Below are 24,707 nucleotides of genomic sequence, written 5' to 3'. Positions count from 1 at the left end.
GAGTCCTGTGGAGGAACCTCTGGTGAGAGCAGTTGGAGAAAAGCAAGGGGGAAGTTGATGGGGGGGTGGGGGGAGTGCTAAAGGGAAAGGTCTGGCTTTGGCCAGATAAGAATGGAAGGATCCTTTGTTTGGCCCCAACTGCCTCTGCCACTGTTGACACACTTGGGAGTGTTTCCTGAAGCTACTGGGCAGTGTCTGGCAGGGCTCCCTCCCCCACTTCCTGTGGCGGGGTGGGGGGTCTGGGAGCTGGGGGCTGCACTTGCAGACCTGTAGATGTGTTCGTGGTTAGGCTGGTGTCGTAGTGCTGAAAGCAGTGCCTCCTGGAGGAGGCAGCCAGATCTCTAGAGCAGAAGCACCCGCCCCAGCCTCCACTGTGCTGCTCCCAGCTCCGGGTGGGAGAGGGCGGGATGATCCATGGGGCACAGGGCTCCTTCTCTTGCTCACGCGTATTTTCCGTACAGTGACCCAAGTGTGCCACTTCTCAGAGACGTGTTCACAGAGGCCCCAGCTCCTACATCCTCCACACACCACCCTCCATCCTGAAGGCCCCTGCTGCACTCTGGTCTGTCTTTCTTTCTAGGACTAGAAACATCCAGCCTTCCTGTGAGCCTCCTCCAACTCTCCCCACAGAGGGAGACTTAGCCAAAGAGCAGCACCCTGGCCTTTTCCTGTTATCCCCTGAGATGGTGCCCCTCTTTCCTGGCTCCCCCCCAGCCCCATATCATTGCGAAGTCCGGCCCGGTCTGACCAGGATGCCGCTGTGGCATTCAGACACACCTGGCTGGGACAGTGACGCAGAACAGATGTGTCTCAGTATCACTTTAATTACAGTATTTACACACACCATTTTGTATTCAGAAATAAAATCCACCCAAACTTCCTATCTCTGGAAAGTTCTATTTCCAAACGTCATTGAAATCAGGATCCCTGCTCACCCCTCTGGAAAAGAAAAAAAAACAAAAACAAAAATACAAACGAGAACCTGGGCTACCTACAAAGGAGGCAGGTGGCTTGTGGCGAAGGTCCTCTGGAGATGTGGAAGGGCTCTGACTATGCCGGGGTGTAGAGCAGTGAGGGGGTCGGGGTGGAGGAGGCAGAGACAGAAAGGAGTCTGCTGGGAGACTGAGTCCACAGCTCAACCCAGAAGTCAGGGGGAAGAAGGAGGAAGCCACTGAGATCAAAGGATAAGGTCAGGACCTAGCCTCCGAGCAAGGGGCTTCCTCGGAGGTGTGCAGGTCAAGAGGCTTGGCTCAAAGTTCTGGTCCCATGGTCCCATCCACTCAGACTCACAGGGAGAAACAGGGGCCCAAGATGGGACTCTGTGAGCCCCAGGGAGACAAGCCCTGGGCCACTCCCTCTCTCTCATTTGTCCCCAAAAGTAGCAAGGCATGTGCCATGCACCCCTACCCTGTCCCCCACACACAGACACAAGACGTTTTTCAAAACGTGGAGCCTCGTTCCAGGCTCAGCCAGAAAACAGTGCAGGCTTCTGTATGCAGATGTGGGAGGGAGAAGGTGTGGAGCTCAGGAGAACCTGAGAGCATGAGGGAAGCCAGTGCCTGAATCCACAGTGACTTGGCGTGGGCGTACGGGAGACGGTTTAAGACAACAAGTCTTGCTGGTTATATCATTACAAAGGAGTGGGTACATTGGGTTGCTTTGGTTTCCCTAAAGTAGAGAAGACAGACATGAGGAAGAAACAGGAAAAGGCAAAGCCTCCTGGGACAAAATTGTAGCCCAGAAAAAACCCATGCTTCCCCTGGGAGTTCTTTTAATAAGGCAGAGAGGAGGGAGAGGGAAGAAGCCCAAGTGTGAATGATGCAAGATCTTCACCACCCCCCCACCCCCACCGTAGCTTCTCTGCACTGTGGCATTGCCCCCTCACACTTTTACTCAAAGTAGACCGGATTCTAGGCTTAGCGAGCTGAACGTGGAAAGGGCAGGGGTTACCTCCCGGTCCCCAAGATGGAGAGAAGCCCTCGGCCTGGTGCAGTGCAGGGCTCCAGAAACGGCCTCCGAGGGTGTGTGCAGCAGGAAAGGGTAGAAGGTAAGGGACGGTAGCTCCAGCAGAGAGACAGCCTGTGATCAGACGCAGGGAGGGGCCCCTTCCCCAGATGTTGCCCAGCCTTGCCCCACCCAGCCGAGTCACAATTCCGTATCAGCCACCACGTGTTGTCTTGCTGAATGGCCGTTTCTGGATGTGGCCTGGCCGGTCCCGTTCTCCTGAGCCCCTCGGTTCACACTGGCCTTTCCCTGAGCCTCAGGGGAGGCCCCAGGGCCTGAGCTATAGCCCTGGCCTCCACCGTTCTCCGTGTAATAAGGGTCTTCGCCCTAGACAGTGTATAAATAAAGGAGCATTATCTGGTAAGCAGGGGAGTGAGGCGGTGATGGGGGGAGGGGGCAGGAGAGAGGGGGTGGCAGCTTCATGGGCAGACTCCTTTCTTCCTGAAGAGCGCTCAGGGTTCCAGCTCCTAGAGGAGAAAGGACAGAGGAGAGGCACCACACCGTGCCACCGCCATTCAGTAACCAGCTCCCGCCAGCAACCAGGCAGTCCCCAAGATGGAATAACCCTCCCCCGAGGAGGGAGCAGGCCAGAGGCCAAGAGTCAAACCCCAGCCTTGTCCTCCCTCATCCAGCACACTTCAAGAGTAGCTCTTCCTTCCACGGGTCCCCTTCCTGTGAGCTAGGTGGGACCCATGGGCACTTAATATGCATGCAGATAAGCGTGGCTGATTTAGCAGCCTGTTCTGGTCGTAACCAGCCGAACTATCCCAGGCAAAATCAGAATTAGATGACACGTGCCATCTGCGGCCACAGTCAGTGGGTGGGCTGAGCCCAGTCAGTGCCCCCTTCCTAATCTGCTCCATATTATTCAGCCTCGTCCACCCACATGGTAATGTGCGTGCATGCACGTCCATGCAGATGGGCACAGAAGTAACTTTCCTGGGATTTCTCCTCCCCCCTTCATGACATTTATGGACCTCCCCAGAAGACCACCATATTCCTCATTTTCTTTGCCCTGGACCTCCAGACTGACCAGCCTTTCTCCTGTGGGGCTCCAGCTACGGCGGTTCATCAGGAAATAGCCAGCGGTGCCCAACACAGCCAGCAGGATCCCTGAGGTGACCAGTGCGATCAGGGTCTTGCGGGAATAGCTCTGGTGGCTCCCAACCTCTTGTTCAGCGAAGGCTTGGATCCCCAGCTGGAAGGGAAGACACAGAAAAGACAGACTGTCACTTGTGGGATGTGAGTTCCGGAGCCCACGCTAGACCCAATAGTGGATGAACCCAAGAAGACTTACACCTCAGGAATTTTTCTAAACAGGATTTAAGACTGACATCTCTTAATCAAGCTGCACCATAAAATTTTGGTTCAAGCACAGAAAGGTTAAGACTGTCGGAGAAGGATGGAGAGATAGGAAGGACAAGTCTAGACAAGAGAATTACTTTCTCCCTTACTCGAGTAAATTCCCCTGACCCAGTGTTCCCTCTGAAAATTCCCATCATCTTAGAGGAACTTACCTTTTTCAGGTCAGACTGGTGCTTTTCCAGAAGTTGGAGCTTACTGGAAAGTTCTAGAATTAGAAACAGGGACTGCTGAATCTAGAAGCTGGAAGAGAACCTCCCGCTGTGCCCTTCTTTGATGTTCTAGCTGATGCTCTGATGGCCAGGATGGTCCATCTCAGGAGAGCCTCTCCCAAAGTTAGCTCGGCTCTTCTCTCTACCACCTATGCTCTTTCAGCTTAGATACTAGATTTCTACCCAGGATCCCCTCACTTCAGCCCCGCTCCCTCCCTAGACCCCAGGGCAGATGCACCCTTACCTGTTCTGTTGGCCAAGACCAGCAGCAGGCAGTGAGGCCTCACCTCAGACTGGGCCAGAAGCAAGGAGCACACCCCGGCCCCAGCCTCAGCCTGCTCCTTCTCACACAGGACTTGGGTCAGTTCCTCTTCATTATCCTTCTTAAAATCCTCCTGGGAAGACAGAAAAAAACGGTGAGCGGAAGATGAAATTACTAATGTACGCCGAACTGCGTCCAGAGTCTCAGGCAATAATCCTGATTAAAGTCACACTATTACTCTCCAAACAAGAAGGACCTTCCCCCCCCCTAAAATTTTAACTGGAAAAAAAAATCCTGTGAAATATATATGTGCAAAAATACAATAATAGGGGCGCCTGGGTGGCACAGCGGTTAAGCGTCTGCCTTCGGCTCAGGGCGTGATCCCGGCGTTCTGGGATCGAGCCCAACATCAGGCTCCTCTGCTATGAGCCTGCTTCTTCCTCTCCCACTCCCCCTGCTTGTGTTCCCTCTCTCGCTGGCTGTCTCTATCTCTGTCGAATAAATAAATAAAATCTTTAAAAAAAAAAAAATACAATAATAATAAAAAAAAAACTCCAAAATTTCCCAGTACCAAAACATACATGTATGGGTGTCACAGGTGGCACTGTAAGGGGTCGAGAACGAATTCGGGGAACATTACCTTATTTAAGGATTGCCCGTGCACCCGTATACTATTTCAAATTACATTCAAAAGAAATTGCCAATACCAGAAAATATGAACAGTGTGTTACTGACAAAGAGAAAATCCTTTGTTTCAAGGTTACAATAGCCCCAAATGTTGGAGGAAAAGCCAAGGGAAATGAGGAGTAGAACACAAATCTCTCAGTGACACCCTTGGGCCCTTCCCTCCTGCCCCCTAAGAGGGCCCACAAAGAGGCCGGCTCAAACTGAAATGGCGCTTTTTCTACCATCCCCTCTTTCTCGTTAGCGGCAGGGAGCCCTGTTTTCCATGAAGTTCACAGATCGCTCCAGATTGCTGGCTGGTCTCTAGGCCCCCTGAAGATACATTCTCATGATTCTTGGACAGTTGAGTCCAGGGACCCAGAATTGGAAACACTGGCTGTGCCCTTCCAACACCCTGTTCTCACACGTCCCAGGATGTGTTCCAGCAGTCTCCAATCAGAGCGCCCCCCCCACACCCCTGCACAGGAAAGGAACCGAAACCAAGACTCTCTCCTCTGTCCGGATGGCAGATGGTGAGGAGGAAATGCCTGAACAGCTCCGACAACTTTCCTGTTCGGGGAAAACTGCTGGGGCGTGTGAGGGGCATCCGAACTGAGCCTCTGTGGAGGAGAAGGCTTCCTGTTTGTGGGGCAGCACCGCTCCTTGGGGCCCTCCCAGCTTGGAAAGCAGCCTGGGTATTTTCCTACTGCTGTGGCCCGTGGCAGGAAAACCCAGGATCCTTTGCTCCTGCACAAGGCAAAGTCAGGACTGGCCTGAGGCCCCAGCTTTCTCCTCTCAGCTGGAATTTAAGGGAGCTGAATAGGAGCTCACTGGGCTCGGATGAGGCCAGAAGAGCAGGGCTAGCTAACCTCCAGGTCACAGAGAGAGGAGTCCAGAGGTAGGCTCAGAAGGCCCTCAAGAGCCCAGGTCACAGAAAAATGAATTCTCTGGTCACTGCTGTTTTTCCCCTGAGAGAAAGGTCTCTGAGGAAGTACTTGGATAGAGGCTCTGTTTCTGGAAAAATCGGGTTCTTGAAAACAGCGTTTGCTGTGGGCAGTCTGGACACCACTGGACATGATCAGCAGTCTCCTTCTCTCGGCCCCTTTCTCTTTGGGGAACCTTATGTTCCTTCCCTGTGAGCACCGCATCCTCCCAAACACCATGCCTTCTGCGTGAGGAGGAGGGAAGTCCCTCCTGGACGTTCCCATGCCTGGACGACTGCAGGCTTCTGGAGTGTCTCTGGTTGAGATCTGTCTCCTTCGTGAGAGAGGCAGAGGGTTAGGGCTCCTGCACAATTTAAACAGGCCACACAAAATGGCGCCTTCCTCAAACTACGGAATCTTAAGAAGCTGCACCTCAACCATAGTCACGTCTTCTGACATTGATGAAGCCCCGATTGTCAGACACTGTATCAAGTGTGGGGGGAGGTGGGAGGGGGGTGGGGGTACCTAAGAACTCCACACAGTCAGAGCTCTCAGTCTGCATGCATGGCAGTGAAAATACATGATGCTTATGTCTCCGACACTGTTCTGAGTGCTTTACACATGTTGATTCATTTAGGCTTTGCATAACCCTTTCAGATGGGTGTTATTATTCTCCCCATTTGACAGATGAAGAAACTGAGGCAAAAAGAGACAGGTGACAAGGTAGTTCCATGGTAGGTACTATGACAAAGTTACTGCTAAAGTGCTACGGACATTCAAAGGAGGGTGAGCACACATCAGGTATGGGGTTCACAGAAACGTGCAAAATAGGTCTTGAAGGATAGGGAGAATGGGTGCTGGAGAAGCCGGTAGGGAAAGGCCTTCAGATGGCGGAGTACCATGGGAAGCCCAAGTGTGTGAGAACTTGCGACCTTCACAACCCTGGCTATAAGAAGAAGGAAGAACACCGCCTTCTCCCTTGGACTCCCCATCCTTCAAGACTGCACTCAAATCCCACCTCCTCCATGAAGCTGGTCTTATCTTCCATAGACTAGACATCGACCGTGCCTCTGCTATTTACTGGATTCTTTGCAAGTCATGCGACTAGTCTGAGCGTGAGGTTCTTCAGCTGAACACTGAGTTGTGACTAAGGAGATGTCGTATGAAGAGCGCCCAGCAAGGTCTGCGGAACCTAACGGGCACTGGACAAATGGCAGCTAGTACTGTTACTGTTAACAGTAGCAACAATCTACACCATATCCCCCGGAGTCCACACTTGGAGGTATGATCGTATGCTGCCTGTTACAGTCATTTCACTCTGGCTAGACTGTAAGACTCCTTCGTTGGGGGAGTGGGTGTACGTTATATAATTTCATAATTTTGAACCCAGACGGCACTAAGCATAGCACCAAACAAACAAAAGAATTGTTGTTCAACTTAACGTCCCAACTGGTTTGGCCTCCACACAGGGTCCCTCCACCCTTCGCTTCGTTTCTTGGACTAAATTCAAGGGAATAACCGCGGCCAGCCTCCCACTTTGGAGTCCAGCGGCATCAGTGAATTGTGTTGGGGACCGGAGGCGAGCAGGTGGATCCTGAACAAAGCACAATGCTTCTCCGGCGGCTTGAAATAAACATCCTCCCCCGAGAGAGGCTGTGGGCAGATATCATGGGAGAGTGGGCAGGAGGAAGCCACAGCCTTTGCCATTTTGCTCGTGAGAATCAGATCTGTGAGCTCCTAGCCACATCTGCTCACACATGTTACTCTGCAAAAATGATACCTGCAATAATAAAACCATCTAACCTTTCTTGGGTAGCATCCTCAAACTTTGCAAAGATGCTTAACATGTTGAAGAAGCACGTTGGAACGGGGAAGAGAGGGACAGGTATTTTTCTAAATGAGCCTGAAGGTTTTTCCCAGCGCTGAGATTTTAGAATAACTTCTCATTCGCTCTCTCTCATTTATCTATCTTGGTGTGAGTTTGACTTTGGAGGTAAAACCTTGTTTTCATTTAGAGACTGGAGTGAAGGGCCTGCTACAGGCGCACAACAAGGGGGCAGCTGGCCAAGGCCAAGGAGTTAGGCTGTTTCCAGATCTCAGGCTTTCTCCAGGAGACACACCGTCTTCATCTGTCCTCCATCTGTAAGTTATTTTTTTCTGCATGGAAACTGACCTTTAGTGTTTGGGCAGAGGGCAAGGAAGGTGTGGGCTGGGGGATATGATCTGGGGGTTGGAAGCAGCCTGCCTTAGATGAAGTCAATGTGACAGAATAAGGGTGATGTGCTAGCTGAGTAAATACAACCTCTGCCTAGAAACACATGTGGTTCGAAAGAAAGGTAGTTCTCAAAAACAAATCAGTGGGCAAAGGGCTTGAATAGAGATTTCTCCAAAGAGGATATGCAAATAGCCAATAAGCACATGAAAAGATGTTCCGACATCACCAGTCATCAGGAAATGCCCACCAAAAGCACAATGAGATACCACCTCATGCCCATTGGGATGATTACTATACAAAAAAAAAAAAAAAAACAGCACATAACAAATGCAGGTGAGGATGTTGACATATCGGAACCCTCGTGCTCTTTTGGTGGGAATGCAAAACGGTGCAGCTGCTATGGAAAACAGTATGGCGAGTCTTCAAAACTTTAAAAATAGATTTACCATAAAATCCAGCACTGCTACTTCTGGGTATATACCCAAAAGAAATGAAATCAGAGTGTTAAAGAGATATTTGTACTCCCATGTGCATAACAGCATTATTCACCGCGGTAAAAGGCGGAAGCAATCCAAGTGTTGTTGGTGGATGAAGGGACACGCAAAATGTGGTCTATACACACAATGGAATATTATTCAGCCTTGAAAAGGAAGGAAATTCTGACACAGGCTACAAATGGATGAACCTTGAGGACGTTATGCTAAGTGATATAAACCGGTCACAAAAAGATAAAGGCTGTCTGATTTCACTTCTACGAGGTACCCGGAGTAGTCAAAGTCGTAGAGACAGAAAGTAGAAGGGTGGTGGCCAGGGGCTAGGAGGCAGGGGTAACGGGAAGTGGTTTAATGTGCATAGAGTTTCAGCTCTGGATGACGAAGAGTTCCGGAGACTGTACAACAATGTGAATGTCCTTAATACCACTGCACTGTATGTGGACTTCTGAATGGTTAAGAGGACACATTTTGTGTTATGTGTATTTTACCGCCATTAAAAAATTTCTTGGTGGATTCCCCTGGATAAACGGGTATAGCCTAAGAGAATAAAGTAATCTCATATTTTGGAAAGTATTTGGGGAACCATAACCACAAAAAATAAATTACCCTGACACCGCAGCACAGAGAATGAAAGTCTGACTCGGAGTGACAGGTCCTGCTAATGAGGACCTACAATGGGGTAGCAGGTGCTTGAGAAGATTGTGGGGTTGCCTTCCCTCCCCCGGGCTGATAGAGGTGATTTCTGTCTAAAGGGGAAGGAAGGGGAGCAAAAGGAGAGTAGTTGAGAAATAAACGTCTGCAGATACATGGACAGAAGAGAAGCCTGTATGATTCACCTAGTGAGAGCTATCAGGTCAGATACTCAGTAGGTCCCAGCGCACAGTGAGTATCTGAAGAGCTGAGAATAGGCACCCGTATTTCTGTTATGGGAATACACTAGATGCAGGGGCATGCCAACATGACACAAGTACTCAGGGACATGATGTTAGGGGAATTCAAATCCTTCATGCTTCTCAATAGGCTATGAGTAGGGCTTGAGTTTCCCATGGTTAGAACCAGTGCCTTAAGGCCCTCTGACACTAAGAGTGCAAATGCAACCTAAGGAAAATGAGCAGGCAACATGCCACTCACAGCCCTTGGAAGAGACTGATTATCACACGAGCATGCATTAGGACTCAAGGAAAAGGAATCTGAAACACAATACGGAGCTTTGGCTAAAGATTCTGAACAAGGATTGCTGACTGGGGAAAAATTACTTTGGGGAGCTTAGGGGGCACTGCTGCTTGGGGGCTGGGGCAAAGGAGGCCTCAGGAAGAAAGGGGAACCCACAGTGGCAGAGAGGCCAGGGAAACGGTAGCATATGCTACCATAGAGTTGGTTCACCGTGAGGAGTGCAGAAGCCTTCTTCAGGATACGGGAGGATTTGCTATCTTCCCACATCCCTACTCCCAGATCCTCCCCAGACCTCAGAAGGGAGTACAGACCTTCTCAGCTGTGGCACGAACAGATGAGACAGTAAAGACCACAGAGAGAAAGCAACCACAGCACAGTAGGAGGAGTTATTTCTGGAGTAGCAGTAAGTTTCCAGCGCTTGTCTTATACGATGACCCTAGTTAAACGTGAACCTCGAAGAGCAATGGACAGACACTTAGAATGCCATGCAATTAGTTCTAAATCCGTGGTACAAAGAAGCAGCATTTTGACACAGACTAGTGTGATACACAGGAAAATAAGTGCTTAACCAGGATATTACTTTAAAAAAAAAAGTCACTTTTTAAAAGCCATAATTAGCAAAGGGTTTGGCAATTAAAAAAAAAGTAAGTAGAGTTGAAAATCAGTATCAGAAACACAGAGAATTACCTGTACTTTGTATAATCATGTTTCAAGTTCATCATTTTGCAAATTGCACTTGTTATCTATTGTGTGAACTTAGGTCTTTGCCATTCCCATTGTTTTTAAAAGTCCTAGGCTAAATAAAGACCTTTTAGGTATAATTTTAAAAGATCTGTGAGTCAGAATGACCCAAATGAAAATCACAGGTAAAACAGGGGTAGTCAGAATGGACAATATAAATAACCGAATGTGTTCCACAGATAACAGTCTACCCAGGTCTTTTCCAATCCATGCAATCACAAACCACATATATGGCTCCCTTAAATGGATTCCCAACTTGTAAGGAAATGTTTTTTCCTACAAGTGAGTAGGAAGAGTCCTGCCATTCCATTCTTTGTTGAGGAAATTGTAACTGTCAGGGAAATTTACTGAAACAAAGCAAGGACGTCTGCTATCACCACGAAAAGTTAAGGCTGTACTGTAGAGTCTTACCAATGCAATTAGAACTGAAACAAGGTGTAACTATTAAAAAGGAGGAGAAAAACAATGTACTGTGGTGGGTAACAGGATAGCTTGCCTAAAAAACAAAAAAGAATCAACTAGAAAGCTCTTGGGAATTAACAAATTAAAGAAAATGGCTAAACCCAAGATAAATTTCAGAACTTAACTTTCTAATATACCAACAATGATCAATTAGAATATTTAATGGGGACCCTATATTACAAATAACTTTAAAAAGTTCATAAAGCCTACAGGAAAAACACCCCTAGCTTTTAGTTTTTAAAAACTAAAAAGACAATATGCCGAACAATACAAAAGAAAACCAGAAAAATACAGAGGGATTTATAGCAGTTCCAATGAAAAATTTACTTTTTTTTTTTTAATTTTGGCAAGATGTTTCTAAAGTTTTTCTAAAAGAATAGACAAAAAAAATACATTTTTTTTATAATGTAGTGAGCAAAGACCTGCCTGGCTGGATTTTTAAAGTGCTATAATGTAAAAGTATAAAAAATTTTTTAAAATTTAAAACAGGCAGAAAAAAAAAAAGACAAACTGAACAAATAAAGTATCTCTGAAGAATGTGCCCTGGGACATATAAAAACTTAATAGAAGCTAAAAAACAGCATTCCAACCAACAACAGAGGGGATCGTTCAATAAATAATGTTAGGAAAAACAGTTATATGGAAAATACAGCATTATAGAACAAAGACATTCTATATGGATTAAAGAGTTACATGTCAATAATAATAATAAACAAATTGGTATTTTAGATTACTAGTTTATATTTCACTAAGGATTTTCTTAACATAGGAGCAAACTTAAATCTGACAACGTACATATTAAATGTACTACAGAGGAGGGAAAAAGGAACATTTAAATAAATGTCTTTGCCTCATTTGCCCACCAGATGGGGCCTCTGACTCCCTAAAGGAAAAGCTCAGGGTTGGAAAGTGCCTGGCCAAGGAAGTTCTCCCCACCCCCACCAAAGTCTGGTCCAGTCCAAGATGGCTTAAGGAGGTTCAGAAAGGATTGTGGGAGAAGAGGGAGGAGGAAAGGATGGGGGGAGGTGGAGGGGAGTCTGACTTACACAGCTGGAGGTCTCATTTAGCTCTAGGCAGATACCTTGGGTCAATTTCACTTCTTTGACTTGGGAGCATTTGATTTCTCCCTGTATTAAAACAAAAACAAAGTAAATAAGCCAGTATCTTTGCCTCTCATTCCCCCCCTCCACCTCTTTTCCAGTTTGATTTCTGTGAGGTGCTCTTTTAAAAGTTTTTAGGAAAAAGAAAATTTAAAATGTTAGGGGACAAGGGCTATTCCGTGGTATTACTCCCTTCCTCCGTCTCACTCCCATCCCCATCAGATAATCAAAACTTGGGTTACTAGCCCAGGCTTGCCAGCAAGTAGCTGTTCGCAGTCTTGGTAAACATTAGCTTGGATGGTACAGAAATGGAGGAGGGGAGGAACTTTTCCCACTGGGGCTGTTTTCCCTGCAGTGGATTATACACTTGCAAATAAGGCCATATAAGCAAAGAGATAATGGGGTGGCCAGGCAGAACCTGGTGACACGCCTTTTCCCCCTGGCCTCTAGGACTCTCCAGATTCCTATTCTAGTTCCTTTAAAAACAGAAACCAGGCAGGTTCCTCATGCCTGCCTCCAGGCTCCACGCCCTCATATTTTCTACCCTTGCTGCTGAAAGCTGTTGACAGCCACAGACCCCAAGACTGAGCTCACCATCCCTGGTCTGCCCAGTTCTTCACGGCTTCTCTATGCCTGACATACCGTCAAACCCTCTCATATACAGGAAATAGTAGTTGTCCTAAACATTTTTGGAAAAGTCACCCCATTAAATGGAGGATGGTTTCCAAATATGCCCAGAGGGAGATGGTGCCCTGGTCAAAGCGCAGACCGGGAGATACTAGCAAGAACCACAGCGGACCTCCAAGAATCCCCCTTTACTTTCTACTCCCTTGAAATGCAATACCCACGGCATAGCTCAGCTACCTGTCTCCACTCCTCTCTGCCCCTGTCTATCCTTTCCAGCAATATTTCAGCTGCATATTTTCTTCTTAAAAAAATATTATTTATTTATTTATTTAGAGAGACAGAGAGAGAGAGAGCACATGAGAAGGGGGGGCAGAGGGAGAGGGAGAGAGAGAATCTCCTGCAGACTCCTCGCTGAGTGTGGAGCCTAACATGGGGCTCGATCCCACAACCCTAAGGTCATGACCTGAGCTGAAATCAAGAGTTGGACACTTAACTCATGAGCCACCCAGGCGCCCCTAAGCTGCCTATTTTCCTTGCTAATTCTTACGTGACCCAAACTCACTGGTCGGGATAAGGAGAGGTTGAGAGGAAGAGAGGGTTTGCACACCTATGGAGTGAGGGGGCAATCTGCCATTTTTGGTCCAATTCACCCACCTTGATGGTACTTGGGGTAAGAGAAAATGCTGTGGAGTGTTCAGTGGGGGATGTTGTCACAAGGCTGGTGCTGTTGTATGGGGGATCCGAAACATTTCCAGGTAGCAGGCTAGGCTTCAAGGTCATGTCTGAAGTTGCAAAGCTGGTTGGGCTAGAAGTTACTGTGCTAGCTAAAGAAGTCTGTGTCTGGACAGAAGAGTTCATGGTCCCAGGCACTGGGGTGATCTCGGAGGTAGATGTGATATTGACTGTAGTCTCTGAAATAGACCAAAACACGAGCGTGCATGTGCACATGTTTGCATACACACACGCACGCACACACACACACACACCCCTACACACATCTCAGTTCACCGTTTTGAATTAAAATTATAGAGAATGATATTGGCATGGACTTCAAACCAGAAATGGGAATTTGGGGAGTGAAGAGCTACCTCAGGTCCTAACCCTTACCAAACTCATTTCGACCCAGCTGTTGGAACTATAGCTATAATTGAGCATGTTATTAGGGGCGCCTTCAGGATTCTGACCCTGAACTGGACTCTGGTCTACCTTAAAGAAGTCGAAAAGCGGTTTGAACCCGAAGAGATCAGAGATTTCTAGGGAGTCCTCATCTGATCCTTATTTTATCACTAATCTGAACTCAGCATGAGAGCAGGGTACAAGGAGAACGAGTCGTCAGGCTCAGCTGCCAAAGCTACCTGAGAAAGCTGTCACTATACGAGAATCATCAGGAACTTACTTCAGGGTCCCCAAAGCATCTTGAACAGACCATATTTCGTGGGGCTTGTATGTTTCCATCTGTGGGGGAAAGCAGGCCTGGGGGGGGGGTCTGCAGATATCCTAATGCTTTACCCAACACCAGCAGCATCCCTCTGGGGCCTGAGACAAGCACTCTTTACCTGAGCTGGCTGCTGCGGTCCCATTGCTCTCCTGAGAGACAAGGTACGGGGTGGTACTTCCAAGAGGACTCAGCGTGATGGCTTCCTGGTTGGATGCATTTGCAGAAACAGCTGATGTCGTTGCTTGGGTGATGGGCTCTGTGGTAGCAACTGTCGTGACTTCCACATCTGTGAACCCAGAGGCTATAAAGAAACAAGGGGGACAAGTGAGAACCTAAATCATCCTGGAGTCTCATGACATCATGACATCAAGAATATCCTTCTGGACAGGTGACTAATTTCTCACTACTAGATTTTCCCTAAGAAAATAAGGAAGGAAAAGCTTGTATGCACCAAGTGTCTAATACAGTGCTATTTCTAGGAGGAAAAAGTTGCAAGCGACTAAATGAATCACAATAGGATAAATGCTATATGCACTTCACACACCATAATCATTACACATAAAAAATTGTAAAATAAAAAACTAACGCCACATGAAAATACAAGGCAATGTTCGTAACATGTGAAGTAAAATGTTAAAATATCAAATTATATCTGAATAAATATCACAAAGAACTAAAATATGGGGGAAGAAGTACCTTTATTTCCTTTGTAATGTGTCTTCCTCTCTTCTGTCACTCTCCATCCACTAAAATAATATACTCTTGGGATAATCACCTTTTCTCTGCAGCCCCTTTAAAAATCTTCTCTCTGTCCAAGGCTCCCTTCAAACCCCCTTCATTCTTTCCCTCATGCAAACCCATCCTCCTTGTCTTTTGTTGAGAAATTCAGTAAGCTCCCCCCCACCCCAAGATTTCTTTCAAAAAGCTCTGACCTAGGAATCCAGCGGATGGACTAGAGAACATAAGGCCTAGTTTCTCATCAAATGTAGTGGGAAGAAAGCTTAGTTCCGGCTCTGCCAATAACTGTATAGTTTAATGCGTGTACATACGTGTCTGTGTGTGTCTCAGTTTACCAGTCTCTAAAGTGAGGGCCTTTCCTTACATGGATTGTTGGGAAAATTAATGACAAATATTAAATTGGTATAGTATAATGTTCCTGGATTTAATTATTCTCTGAAGATCTTCATGAGGGTCCTTGCCCTTCCATGTTTCCTGGGGTACCCACCAGTGCCATCCTCATACCCAGGAAGGAGAAGCTTCCTGATTGCACCCTGAACGTTAGAGTCTATATTCTCTTCCTCCTCTTACTCTGCCCTGCCCCAAACTGTGAGGAGTTCATGGGGCCAACAGCGATGTACCCTCTCTTCTAGGTCATACAGTGGGGACCAGAACTCCTAGAACTTCTTGCTCAAATGGCTCTTTGCTCACTTGAGGATCTTTATGGGGCCCTTTGTCCCAGTCCATCCTTCTGAGGGTGAACTGCAGCCCCAGGGTGGGCACCCCCAAGGCGCAAGGATGGCCAAGAGGTGGCTGCTTCAGGGAGAAGGGTTACACTGAAGCACGTGAGTGGTGCGTGCCTTGCACGCATGCAAGATCCCCAACGATGTGTGCCAGAGTTGTGGGTAAGAAGGGAAGGGGGATGGGCTGGGGTCAAAGGCCATCTCTTCCTGCTCAGTCATACTGTGGCCCTGAGTCTAGAGACCCACAGGGTCCCAAATTCAAACTTGGTCTTCCGGATGGCCCTGAAGGTATGTTTTTCAAGGTAAGAGGATAGAGGACATTTCATTTATAAGTTAATAGGCCTGATTGATAACTTTGAAGTGCTTAGACATATGACTGAGGGCCTCTATTCTATTCTTGACTTGGTCTTAAACATTAGGATGGACTTGGTACCCAGAGGTCAGCACCCACCAGTACCACCCTTAAGGAAAGACCCCTGAGGATCCCAGGCCACCCTAAAGCTCCTCTCTAAATTTTCCTGATTGAGATATAAGTCTGTATCTTTTGGGTTTCCAGGTAAATAGCAATGTAGAATGACACCTCTTCTTTCCCTCGGCATCAAGAGGGAAGTTAGGCTTTTGTTTCATTGCAATTAACTTGGGACCAAGAATGCTGCCCTTAAAAGTTGTGACAAGTCTCACTCTCCCACATCTGCCCCCCCCCCACAGTTGCAAGTAGATTGGTATAAATGGTGAGGACAATAATCATATTTTAATATTCTGTGCAGGGGAGTAGGAGGAAGAAGTGATATTACTATCTCCGTTTTAGAGATAAGAAGCTGAATCACCAAGGTCTTGGCCAAGAGGGGAGGCCATAGTTTATGCGGGGCAGGGAGCAGTGGGGCCACTGAGATTTAGCGGACACTTGAGTGGAAGGAGCAAGAGGGTCAGGGAGTCTAAACTGCCACAGATCAGGATGCATCCTCCACCCTTCTGGAGAGAAAAGCCTGGGCTCCTATCTGGGTTAGGTAGAGGGGGGCTTCTCAAAACAAAATAGATGGGGAAGCAGATACAGTCTTCTTCTGCCCTCAGATAGGACCCGCTTAGCAATCTGCCCCTGAAGTATCAACCCACTGAAGGGGGCAGGTGGTGGGAACATATGGACACTGAACCGAAGAATCATCTTCCCCGGGTACCACTCCAAGGCACCATGGAACTCTCCCTTGACATCATCCTTCCTTTCCACCCTTTCCTCTTCTTCCTTCCAACACATCAATTCCTGGGAATCCTATCTGGCTCAGCCTGGCCCAGCCCTTTTCTCTTTCCAAAGAAAGCTGGGCCTGACTGAGGTGATGTCATGCTTTTGAACCCGCTCCCCCAGGGCCTCCTTCACCCAGACAAACAGTTTTGAACTTTTCCAGATGTGAGCAGAGACCTGCTGCGAGTTCTGAGGACAGAGGTGCCTGTGCCAGATGAGTGAAGCAACTCTGGACCTAGGCCAGCTACTGACCAGCTAGGGCCGGGCTCCCGGCGGCCACAGCCTCCTCTCGCCCACCACCTGGCCAAACACTGAGCAACAGGTAGCAGGATCCATCTGCAAAGAGAATGAAAGCCCCACCTCAGACTCACGTCCCTGAGCCTGAAGTGGGCAGGGATGCCCCCTGAGCGCTTGGAGAAACAGGTCAGAGAGGGAGGCCAGAGAGGCAAGGCTCAGTGACAGGAGACGTGTGAGTTGGTGTAGAGTGAGGGAACATGGCGGTAGGGCCCTGAAAGCCAATCCAACCAAGGGGCTGCAGCAGAGGGACGGGCAGGGAGCGAGTCCAGTGCTTTTCCAGCTTCTAGGGCTCCCTTTCTAGAGCCCCCATGAGGAGACTGCATCTTGCAGGAATAATATTTATATGAATTGAGACTGACCACAGGTCTCTGTTCATCCTATCTTCCCACACATGTCCATGGCATTAAACCATCAAATGCTAACCTTTCTTTATCTGAGCTTCTGTTCTCCCAACTCTGTCAAGGGAGTAATAGCAGCTTACCAGTTAGATTCTAGGAGACAGTCAGTGAAACCTGCATTCCATTCCATTCTAGACCAGAGCCTTCCAGACAAATAGCCTTTATCCCCAACCCGACAGAGCATTTTAAAATTTAAAATCAAACAAATTAAAATCAAACAAAAGTGCAATTTAAAATCAAACAAAAGGCTATCTTCTGCTATTTACTTCCCATTCTACCTTTATTTTTATTTTTTAAAGATTTTATTTATTTATTTGACAGACAGAGAGACAGCCAGCGAGAGAGGGAACACAAGCAGAGGGAGTGGGGGAGGAAGAAGCAGGCTCCCAGCGGAAGAGCCCAACGTGGGGCTCAATCCCAGAACTCCGGGATCACGCCCTGAGCCGAAGGCAGACACTTAACGACTGAGCCACCCAGGCGCCCCTTCCCATTCTACCTTTATTAACTGTGTCTCCCTAAGTACCTGATTTGACTCTAGATATCCTATTTGATCTCAACTCATGAACTTGGGGCAAAGGGAGGAGACAAGGTATCAGGAAGTTAACAAAATGAGGATACCCCCAAAATGGCCAAATAGAGGTCACAAAAGTCACGTAGTAAAAGTAATGCATTTAACTTACAAGTACTTATTCAGAGGCAATTATTCTTGTTGTCCACATAGTTCTAACAAGCTTGGTTATCTGATATCCTAGCTAAAGCTAGAAATTAGAGACTCTTAGAAGCGAACAATAAGGAGAAACAACCGCTTAAAAAAGAAGAAACAGAGATAAATGAAAAACAGACGTGAGTAGTAAAACCCACACCACTCTGGAACCATTTATGGTAGGAGTAAATACATACATACACCTTAATAAGCATTAACAAAGTCACTGAGTTGCACCATAACCAAATTATTTTCCTGATCCAACTGAGTCATGAAAGTTAAAGTCCTTATTTTGAGGAGAACACTAAGGAAGCAGGGGCATAAGGTAATGCATTATTTTTTTAAAGATTTTTATTTATTTATTCGACAGAGATAGAGACAGCCATCGAGAGAGGGAACACAAGCAGGGGGAGTGGGAGAGGAAGAAGCAGGCTCCTAGTGGAAGAGCCTGATGTGGGACTCAATCCCATAACGCCGGGATCACGCCCTGAGCCGAAGGCAGACGCTTAACCGCTGCGCCACCCAGGTGCCCCAAGGTAATGCATTTTTAAGAGGTTTCTACTCACAATTAGTAAAATGGAGAATCTTTGCATCTTGAAAGAAGGTGCCCAACTCCTCCGATCCAGAAAGCTCTGTTACCTAACTAGCTAAATTCCCATGCTTTAGGAGACTATACTGGGTCTTGTTTTTTTGTGTGTGTTTTTTTTTTAAGATTTTATTTATTTGTTTTAGAGAGAGAGCGCACGCACAGAAGAAGGAGAAGCAGACTCTCCACTGAGCAGGGAGCCCCATGACGTTGGGGTTCGATCCCAGGACCCCAAGATCACGACCTGAGCCGAAGGCAGATGCTTCATCGACTGAGCCATCCAGGTGCCCTTTGGTCTTGCTTTCCAAAGACCCTCTTAGGTTTAGTGGGGTTTTTGCTGGTGTTTCCTGATCTCCTGGCCAGCCAGCCCCATCCCACCCTTTTGTTCCAACCCTGGGGTTTGTGGGAGGAATTCTTGTGTGGCTCAGCCCACGGGGGGACAGTACTGGGAAGAAACAGCCTGCCGCCTCCGCTGGGAACCCCCAGCCTGTGTTTCTGAGAAGACAGTGAAGCCTCCGCACGAAGAGTGTGGGCTCTGCAGTCAGACCATGTCCAGAGGCTTCTCTACCCTGTTCTCGCTGTCAGGGCTGGGGCGGAGGCTTCCTCCACTCTCTAGACCTTACCTGGGAAATGGGAATAAACACTGCCCTACCTCCTAGTTGTTCTGAGTGGTGGAGGAGATAAGGGGCTCAAAGCAGTTAGCCCAGCTGGTAAACACTCAAGAAATAGCAGTTATCTTTAGTCCAGGGCCCCTTTCCTTCTGCTTCTGAGAGGCCTCCAGACACATCTCTCCGCCACTTATCTGGCACAAAATCATATATGCTGTTTCCTGAGTATAGGTCTTGTTGCCTCAGTTACATTATAAATTTCTTTAGCGTTGGAAGCGTCTCTTGGACACGTTCGTTTTGCTCAGGGCGAGAAGCAGGGCCGTGTGAGCTGGGAAGCAGCCCTCGGAGTGCGTGGCCCGTGGTAGGCCTATTATGCCCACCGCCTCTTCGGAGAGCCGCCCCATTCAGTCCTGTAGTTTAAGAGGGAATTTATCAAATGAGGGAGCGACCAGGGGAGGAGAACCAGAACTAGGAGAGTTCTAGAAACTGAGTCTCTTATGCTTGAGGGCCTGAAGCTATTTCATCTAGATCGGGGGTTGGGGAACAGCTGGTGGACCCAATCCGCCCACCAGCTGTTTGTTGTATGGCCAGTGAGCTAAGAAGGGCTTTTGCATGTTTCAAGTGTTGTAAAGTAAAACAGAGTAGAATTTGCATCAGAGACAACATATGGCCTCCAGAGTCTGCAATATTCACTATGTGGCTCTTGACAGAAAAAGTTTGCCAACCTCTGATCCAGAAAAAAAGAATTTGGGGAGGGAGAATAAATAACTTTATTCAAGACTTGTTTCGCTTACTTACTCACTCTTATTTTTTGTCATAAGCACCAGTGATGTGCAAAAGACCCTGCTCAGTGCTTTGGCGAGCCCAGAGTGAGAGAAGTCTCCTTCCTGTGGTGTGGTGTGGGTGTCATCCAATTTAAATAAATCCCTGTCCTCAAGGAGTTTATAATCTAGTGGGCCCAGACAGCTCGGTAAGGCTTGTCAGGAAGAAAGATCAGATTCATTCTGTGGTACATCCAAGAATAGAATTAGATTAGAAGTTACTGAAGATTGGGGCGCCTGGGGGCTCAGGCGGTTAAATGTCTGCCTTCAGCTCAGGTCATGATCCTGATCCCACATCGGGCTCCCTGTTCTGCAGGGAGTCTGCTTCTCCCTCTCCCTCTGCTCCTCCCCCTGTTTGTGCTCTCTCTCTGTCTCTCAAATAAATAAATAAAATCTTTAAAAAAAAAAGAATTTACTGAAGATTAACCGATTCTAATTAAGAACAGAATTTGAAGTTAATGACTAGAAGATACAAGAAAGCTAACTTCATTGTAATACAAAGAAAAGCTGAAAATAATGTGTTTTGGTTTTGTGTGTGTGTGTGTGTGTGTGTTTTTAATGGAATGAACTACCTGGGAAGTGGTAAGCCCCCGTCTTTCCCGGGAGCACTCAGGAAGCGTCCTCGTTACCGGGTCTCACTGAGACCAGGCATCTTGGACTAGCACGCAGGGCTGGCCTGTTGCCTTCCTAGGGTTCCTGTGAACCTAAGCTGTGACCTGAGCATAAACCCAGCATCTGTGGCTCCCCGTGAACTGGGACTCTCCTTTAATATGCAGATAGCTGGGCTTGGCCCCCATCCACTTACCCTGGAACCCCAGGCTCCTGAGCTTTCTCTGGGGGCCCAATATTTCTCCCAGTGCCCTCTCCTTCATTCTCCTCATTGCCACTGACTCCTTTTTTGCAGCTCTGCGCCTCCCTGTCCTCAGGTTACTGCCGTTCTCCTTCAGCTTCACCGGGGGCCAGCCAAGCACCCCGTGCTTTCTTCCAGAGAACACTAAGACCGGGTGAGTGTGTGTTTATCAAAGGTTTGAGAGCACGGCGCCAGATCACAGCCCAGGCCAGAAGAGACAATGGTGTAACTTAGACATCACTGTGCGAAGCATCCCTGCCACACCATAAGACGTTTCTCCTCCGGGGGTCTTTTCCACCCTCCAGGCACCTCCCCTCCTCTCTCTCTCCTCCTTCTGGCCTCTGGATTCCCACAGCCTGTGTCTCTTGGGCCCATCAAATACCAAGTTCCACTTTATTTTTATCATGCTCAGCAATTCAACCTCCTGTCGGCCCCTGCACATCCAAGGCCTGTTTTTTTTCACATACAGAGTGGTTAAGGCATTTTCTTTAACAATGGAACTGGCCATCTAGAGATGCCGCTCGGCTACAGGGTATCGGTTATGGGTTCTTGGAGTCTTTCCCCCCCAAATCAGGAAGAAGCCGACTTCCCAATTAAGCCAAAAGGCCTTTTCCTTTGCATCCAAAGAGAAGTGATTGGTGGGGGTGGGAGGGGCAGAGAACAGGTGCTATGAAGTACCCCTCGGTCCACCCTATTCGTGCGCACCTCTCTTCCCCAGGATGCATGCATCTTTCTCCTTAGGGAAGTCAGGAGCCGTGGGGACGAAAAATCATAATCTGTTTTTATTTTTCAGCTGAGAAGGGAAGAGAATGTTCTCATTTCAAAAGTCAAAATCCAGAAAAATAGGAAATTCTGCCCTGGCAACTCCAAGCATTTTCTTCTGGAGGGTGGTGTTTTTGTTCTTTTTCCATACCTTCACATTTTCAGTTCTCCACGCTCTGGGCCCTTTAGTGAGATCAGGCAAAGTCAAGGCGAGAGGGAGGCCAGGCACCCTCGGCAGGGCTGAGTAACCGGCCAACCCTGAAAGTGAGCCCAGGCCCTCCTGCCTGGGCTCTGAAGGAAATCAGGCAGTGCGGCCGCACGAAGTGGAATTTGTGCCTCTTTTTTAAATTTGTTTTTGTAAGACTCTGTGCCCAAGTTTATCTGCTGCAGTTTGGCACTCCTTGCCCTGAGCTTTTGGAGACAAAGACTCAGAGAAGGAAGGAGGTGAGGACAAGTGAGCAAGAAGGCCCAGGAGGTGGAGCCAAAGGGATAAGAACAAAGATGCCCAGGCGTGTTTTCTCAAACAGGAATGCCGCTGAAGACTCGCATTGCAAAGGTGTTGCCAGCTGGACGGGGACCCCTGGGGGCCACTGAATTAGTCAGAGGTCCCCAAGCCTGCTCCTCCTCGGCTGCCATGTGGCAGAGAGTCAAAGGGTGGAGTCCTCTCTCCTCTGGAAAATATCTGATAAAATTCTTTTCCCTTTTCTTTTTTCCCCTCTTACATGTAGCCCCAGACAGGATATGGGTGTGGGGTCAGCATGCACGAAGGACCCAAAGGAAGAAGAGGAATGTGAAGGGGCGGGACTGGGGGGGGCGTGTCCTTATGATGAGAGGGAAGATAGGCCACGGAGGTCTTGGAGGGAACAGATACCCTGAGCCTGACAAATGGGGTTTCCTAATAATCTGAAAGGCTTCTCTTCCCAGGTGGTGACATGGCAGTGCTCCCTGGTGGCCTCTCAGCTCCCGCTCTGACTCTGGTCACCACCCAGAGCAGTCCCATCTGCAGCGAGAAGAGTCTACTTTTGGTTGGCTGCTGTGCTCATCCTTATGCCAACTTCTCACGGGACAGAAAGACCTTCCCAGGACAAAGCTCTCTGTCAGGCTACATGACATGAAAACCACAGAACCTCCAGTGCCCTAAATTTTTCAGTAATGGCACGGAATTCCTGCAACGTTCATCTGTTAGCATTTCAAGATACAGTCACTCGCTTATTTATCCCACGATGTATACCAGGACAGAAAACGACTCCTAGCATTAAAACAATAAACAAACCCTAGAAAGTTCTCAGGGAAGACCTAAAGCTCCAAATTGGCCCAAGTCGTCCGGCAAGATGGAGAATAGGGATCCATGCCCCAGCTGTCACCCCCCAAAGCTGAGACAGTGGAATTCTCAGCATATCTGGCCCAGATTTTGCAGGAGTTCATTTGCTCCCCCAACCTCCTGCTGCAGTCCAAGGCGAGACTGAAACTGGCCAGCTGAGGAAATAAGAAAAGGGTGGGCCTCACTCGGCGCGGGACCAGGTCATCACAAGCTGTGTAGCCAAAGGAGAGTGGAACATCTGATCAGCTGTTCATCAACTCCCCCGTTAGGAGGATGCCGTCTAGCACCCAGGAGAGTTCCCTGGTCTAGGGCTTCAACAGCTCAGTGACCGCTTTTTCCCTGCCCCAGAGGGCAGGTCCACGGCTGCTGAACTGGTCAACCCAGAGCCTATCTTAGAGCTTTCTCAAGCTCAGAGTCTCTCTCCAGCTGGGTTGGTGCAAACGGAGGACAGCAGAGGACCATGAGAGCAAAGGGGCCTAGCTGGCAGGCCCAGATCTCTCTGTGGGGCCATGGTGGGTGGCCTTGAGTATGGAGTAAGAGTAGGGAGTTGGGAGCCCTAGAGAGGGCTGGAAGAGGAATCTTGAGCAAAAGGGAGAACAATGAACAATGTTTAAAACCTTCTAAACGCAGTGTGATGAGATGGAGAATGCTATCCCCAAATGAAAGCAATTAAGAATAAATATTTACGGAGCATCTATTATTTCTCCACCAAAGTGAGAGCAAGATCTTAAGGAGTAGGGACAGGTGTGGGTGAGTGGAGGGGCATCCACTAGCCCGCTAACCTATTCACTAGTTTTAGAACTTGGAGGAGGAAAGGGAGGAAAGCCCCCAAATGTAACAAGTCTCAGTTGGTGCCAGGGTGGGGGGTTGCGATGGGGAGAGGGCGGCAGGGCACAGAACAAACCGCATCTACTGCCACCTTCTCTCCAGCGGACTGGGTGTGGGCGTGGGACGCGGGAGCTGTAATTTAGCTTCCCAATCTTAAATGCAAGGAGTTTTTCACGGACTGTTCCTCATTCCACACTCCCCTGGTCACCTAACTCAGCTGACTCCTGGGCCTTCTGGGCGTCGGAGCTGGGGCCTCGTCCCAGGCTGGCCTCGCTCCCATTCCTTAAAGGTCCAATTCGAGCTTGCCCCGTCCCGGTGGTCGGCGGGCGCCTGCGCTGTGTCCCCAGCAGCCGCTCAGGCCTGGGCTTTCGGAATCAGCTCCCAGGGGCAAAACTTTCCTGCTTCTCTCCTCCCCTCTCCCAGTTCTGGCTCAGACTCCGCGCTCCGCACCTCTGGCCACGCGAACAGACTGGCCTCTTCGAAGTGCTTTACTTTAGGGACAACTCCAAGGAGGCGCACGCTCTGACTCCGGGACGACCGGGGCGCGCCGCCCGGTTGACACCTGGGCTGGCTGACCCTGGCGGCGGGGGTCGCCCGCGCTTCCCTTCCCGTCCACCCCGCCGCTTCCCAGGTGACGCGCCGGTCCCAGCGGGGAGCGGTTCCGAAGGCCCCCGTGCCACTGGAGCCCGCAGCCGCCGTGGGCGTGGGGCGTGGGTGGGGCCGGGGTCCCTTCCCTCGGAGCCCCCGGGGCTCTGCGCGCTCCGCCGCGGGAGAGCGCGGACCCTCCCCGCCCGCCCGGATGCGCGCGGCCGGTACTCACGCAGCAGACTGAGCAGGCAGAGCGCGGTCCAGCCCCGCGGCATCCCGCGCCCCGCGCGCGCGCCCCTGCCGACCAGCATCCTTCCCGCGCCGCTCCGGAGAGATGCGCTCAGCCCGAGACGCGCTCGGCCCGCGGGACGCGCTGCCCCCGCCCTCCGCCCGGGAGCGGGGTGGGCGAGCTGGCTTTTTCCCCTCCCCTCCCTCTTTATTCCTGGCAAGGCCGGCCCCTCTCCTTGGCCGCCACTACCGTGAGCTTCCCTGCTCAGTCCCACAGGCGGAGGACGTTAGCAGGGGCCGGGGTTGCCGCCGTGGAGGCCAAAAAAGGTGGAGGTTTGTGCGGG

General features: G+C 49.1%; 1 protein-coding gene across 2 annotated transcripts; it reads right to left on the bottom strand.

Moving 5' to 3' along the window:
- Nucleotides 1-804: 804 nt before the first annotated feature.
- Nucleotides 805-24,707, bottom strand: CD34 (CD34 molecule). 2 transcript variants are annotated; one of them, XM_026509046.4, is made up of 8 exons: nucleotides 24,368-24,707; nucleotides 13,795-13,977; nucleotides 12,893-13,149; nucleotides 11,558-11,638; nucleotides 3,823-3,973; nucleotides 3,522-3,574; nucleotides 3,038-3,202; nucleotides 805-2,331 (listed from the first exon to the last, which is right to left on the bottom strand). In XM_026509046.4, the coding sequence occupies exons 1-8, from the start codon at nucleotides 24,444-24,446 to the stop codon at nucleotides 2,146-2,148; spliced, it is 1,155 nt and encodes a 384-aa protein (XP_026364831.1). In that variant the 5' UTR covers nucleotides 24,447-24,707; the 3' UTR covers nucleotides 805-2,145. The 2 variants fall into 2 exon arrangements, with proteins under 2 accessions (XP_026364831.1, XP_026364832.1); XM_026509047.4 differs by having other exon boundaries at nucleotides 805-2,471; nucleotides 24,368-24,549.

This window comes from Ursus arctos, unplaced genomic scaffold, assembly GCF_023065955.2.
Source record: "Ursus arctos isolate Adak ecotype North America unplaced genomic scaffold, UrsArc2.0 scaffold_2, whole genome shotgun sequence".
NCBI lineage: Eukaryota > Metazoa > Chordata > Mammalia > Carnivora > Ursidae > Ursus > Ursus arctos.
The sequence above is the reverse complement of the archived record's forward strand: the minus strand, read 5'-3'. Positions and strand labels throughout refer to the sequence as shown.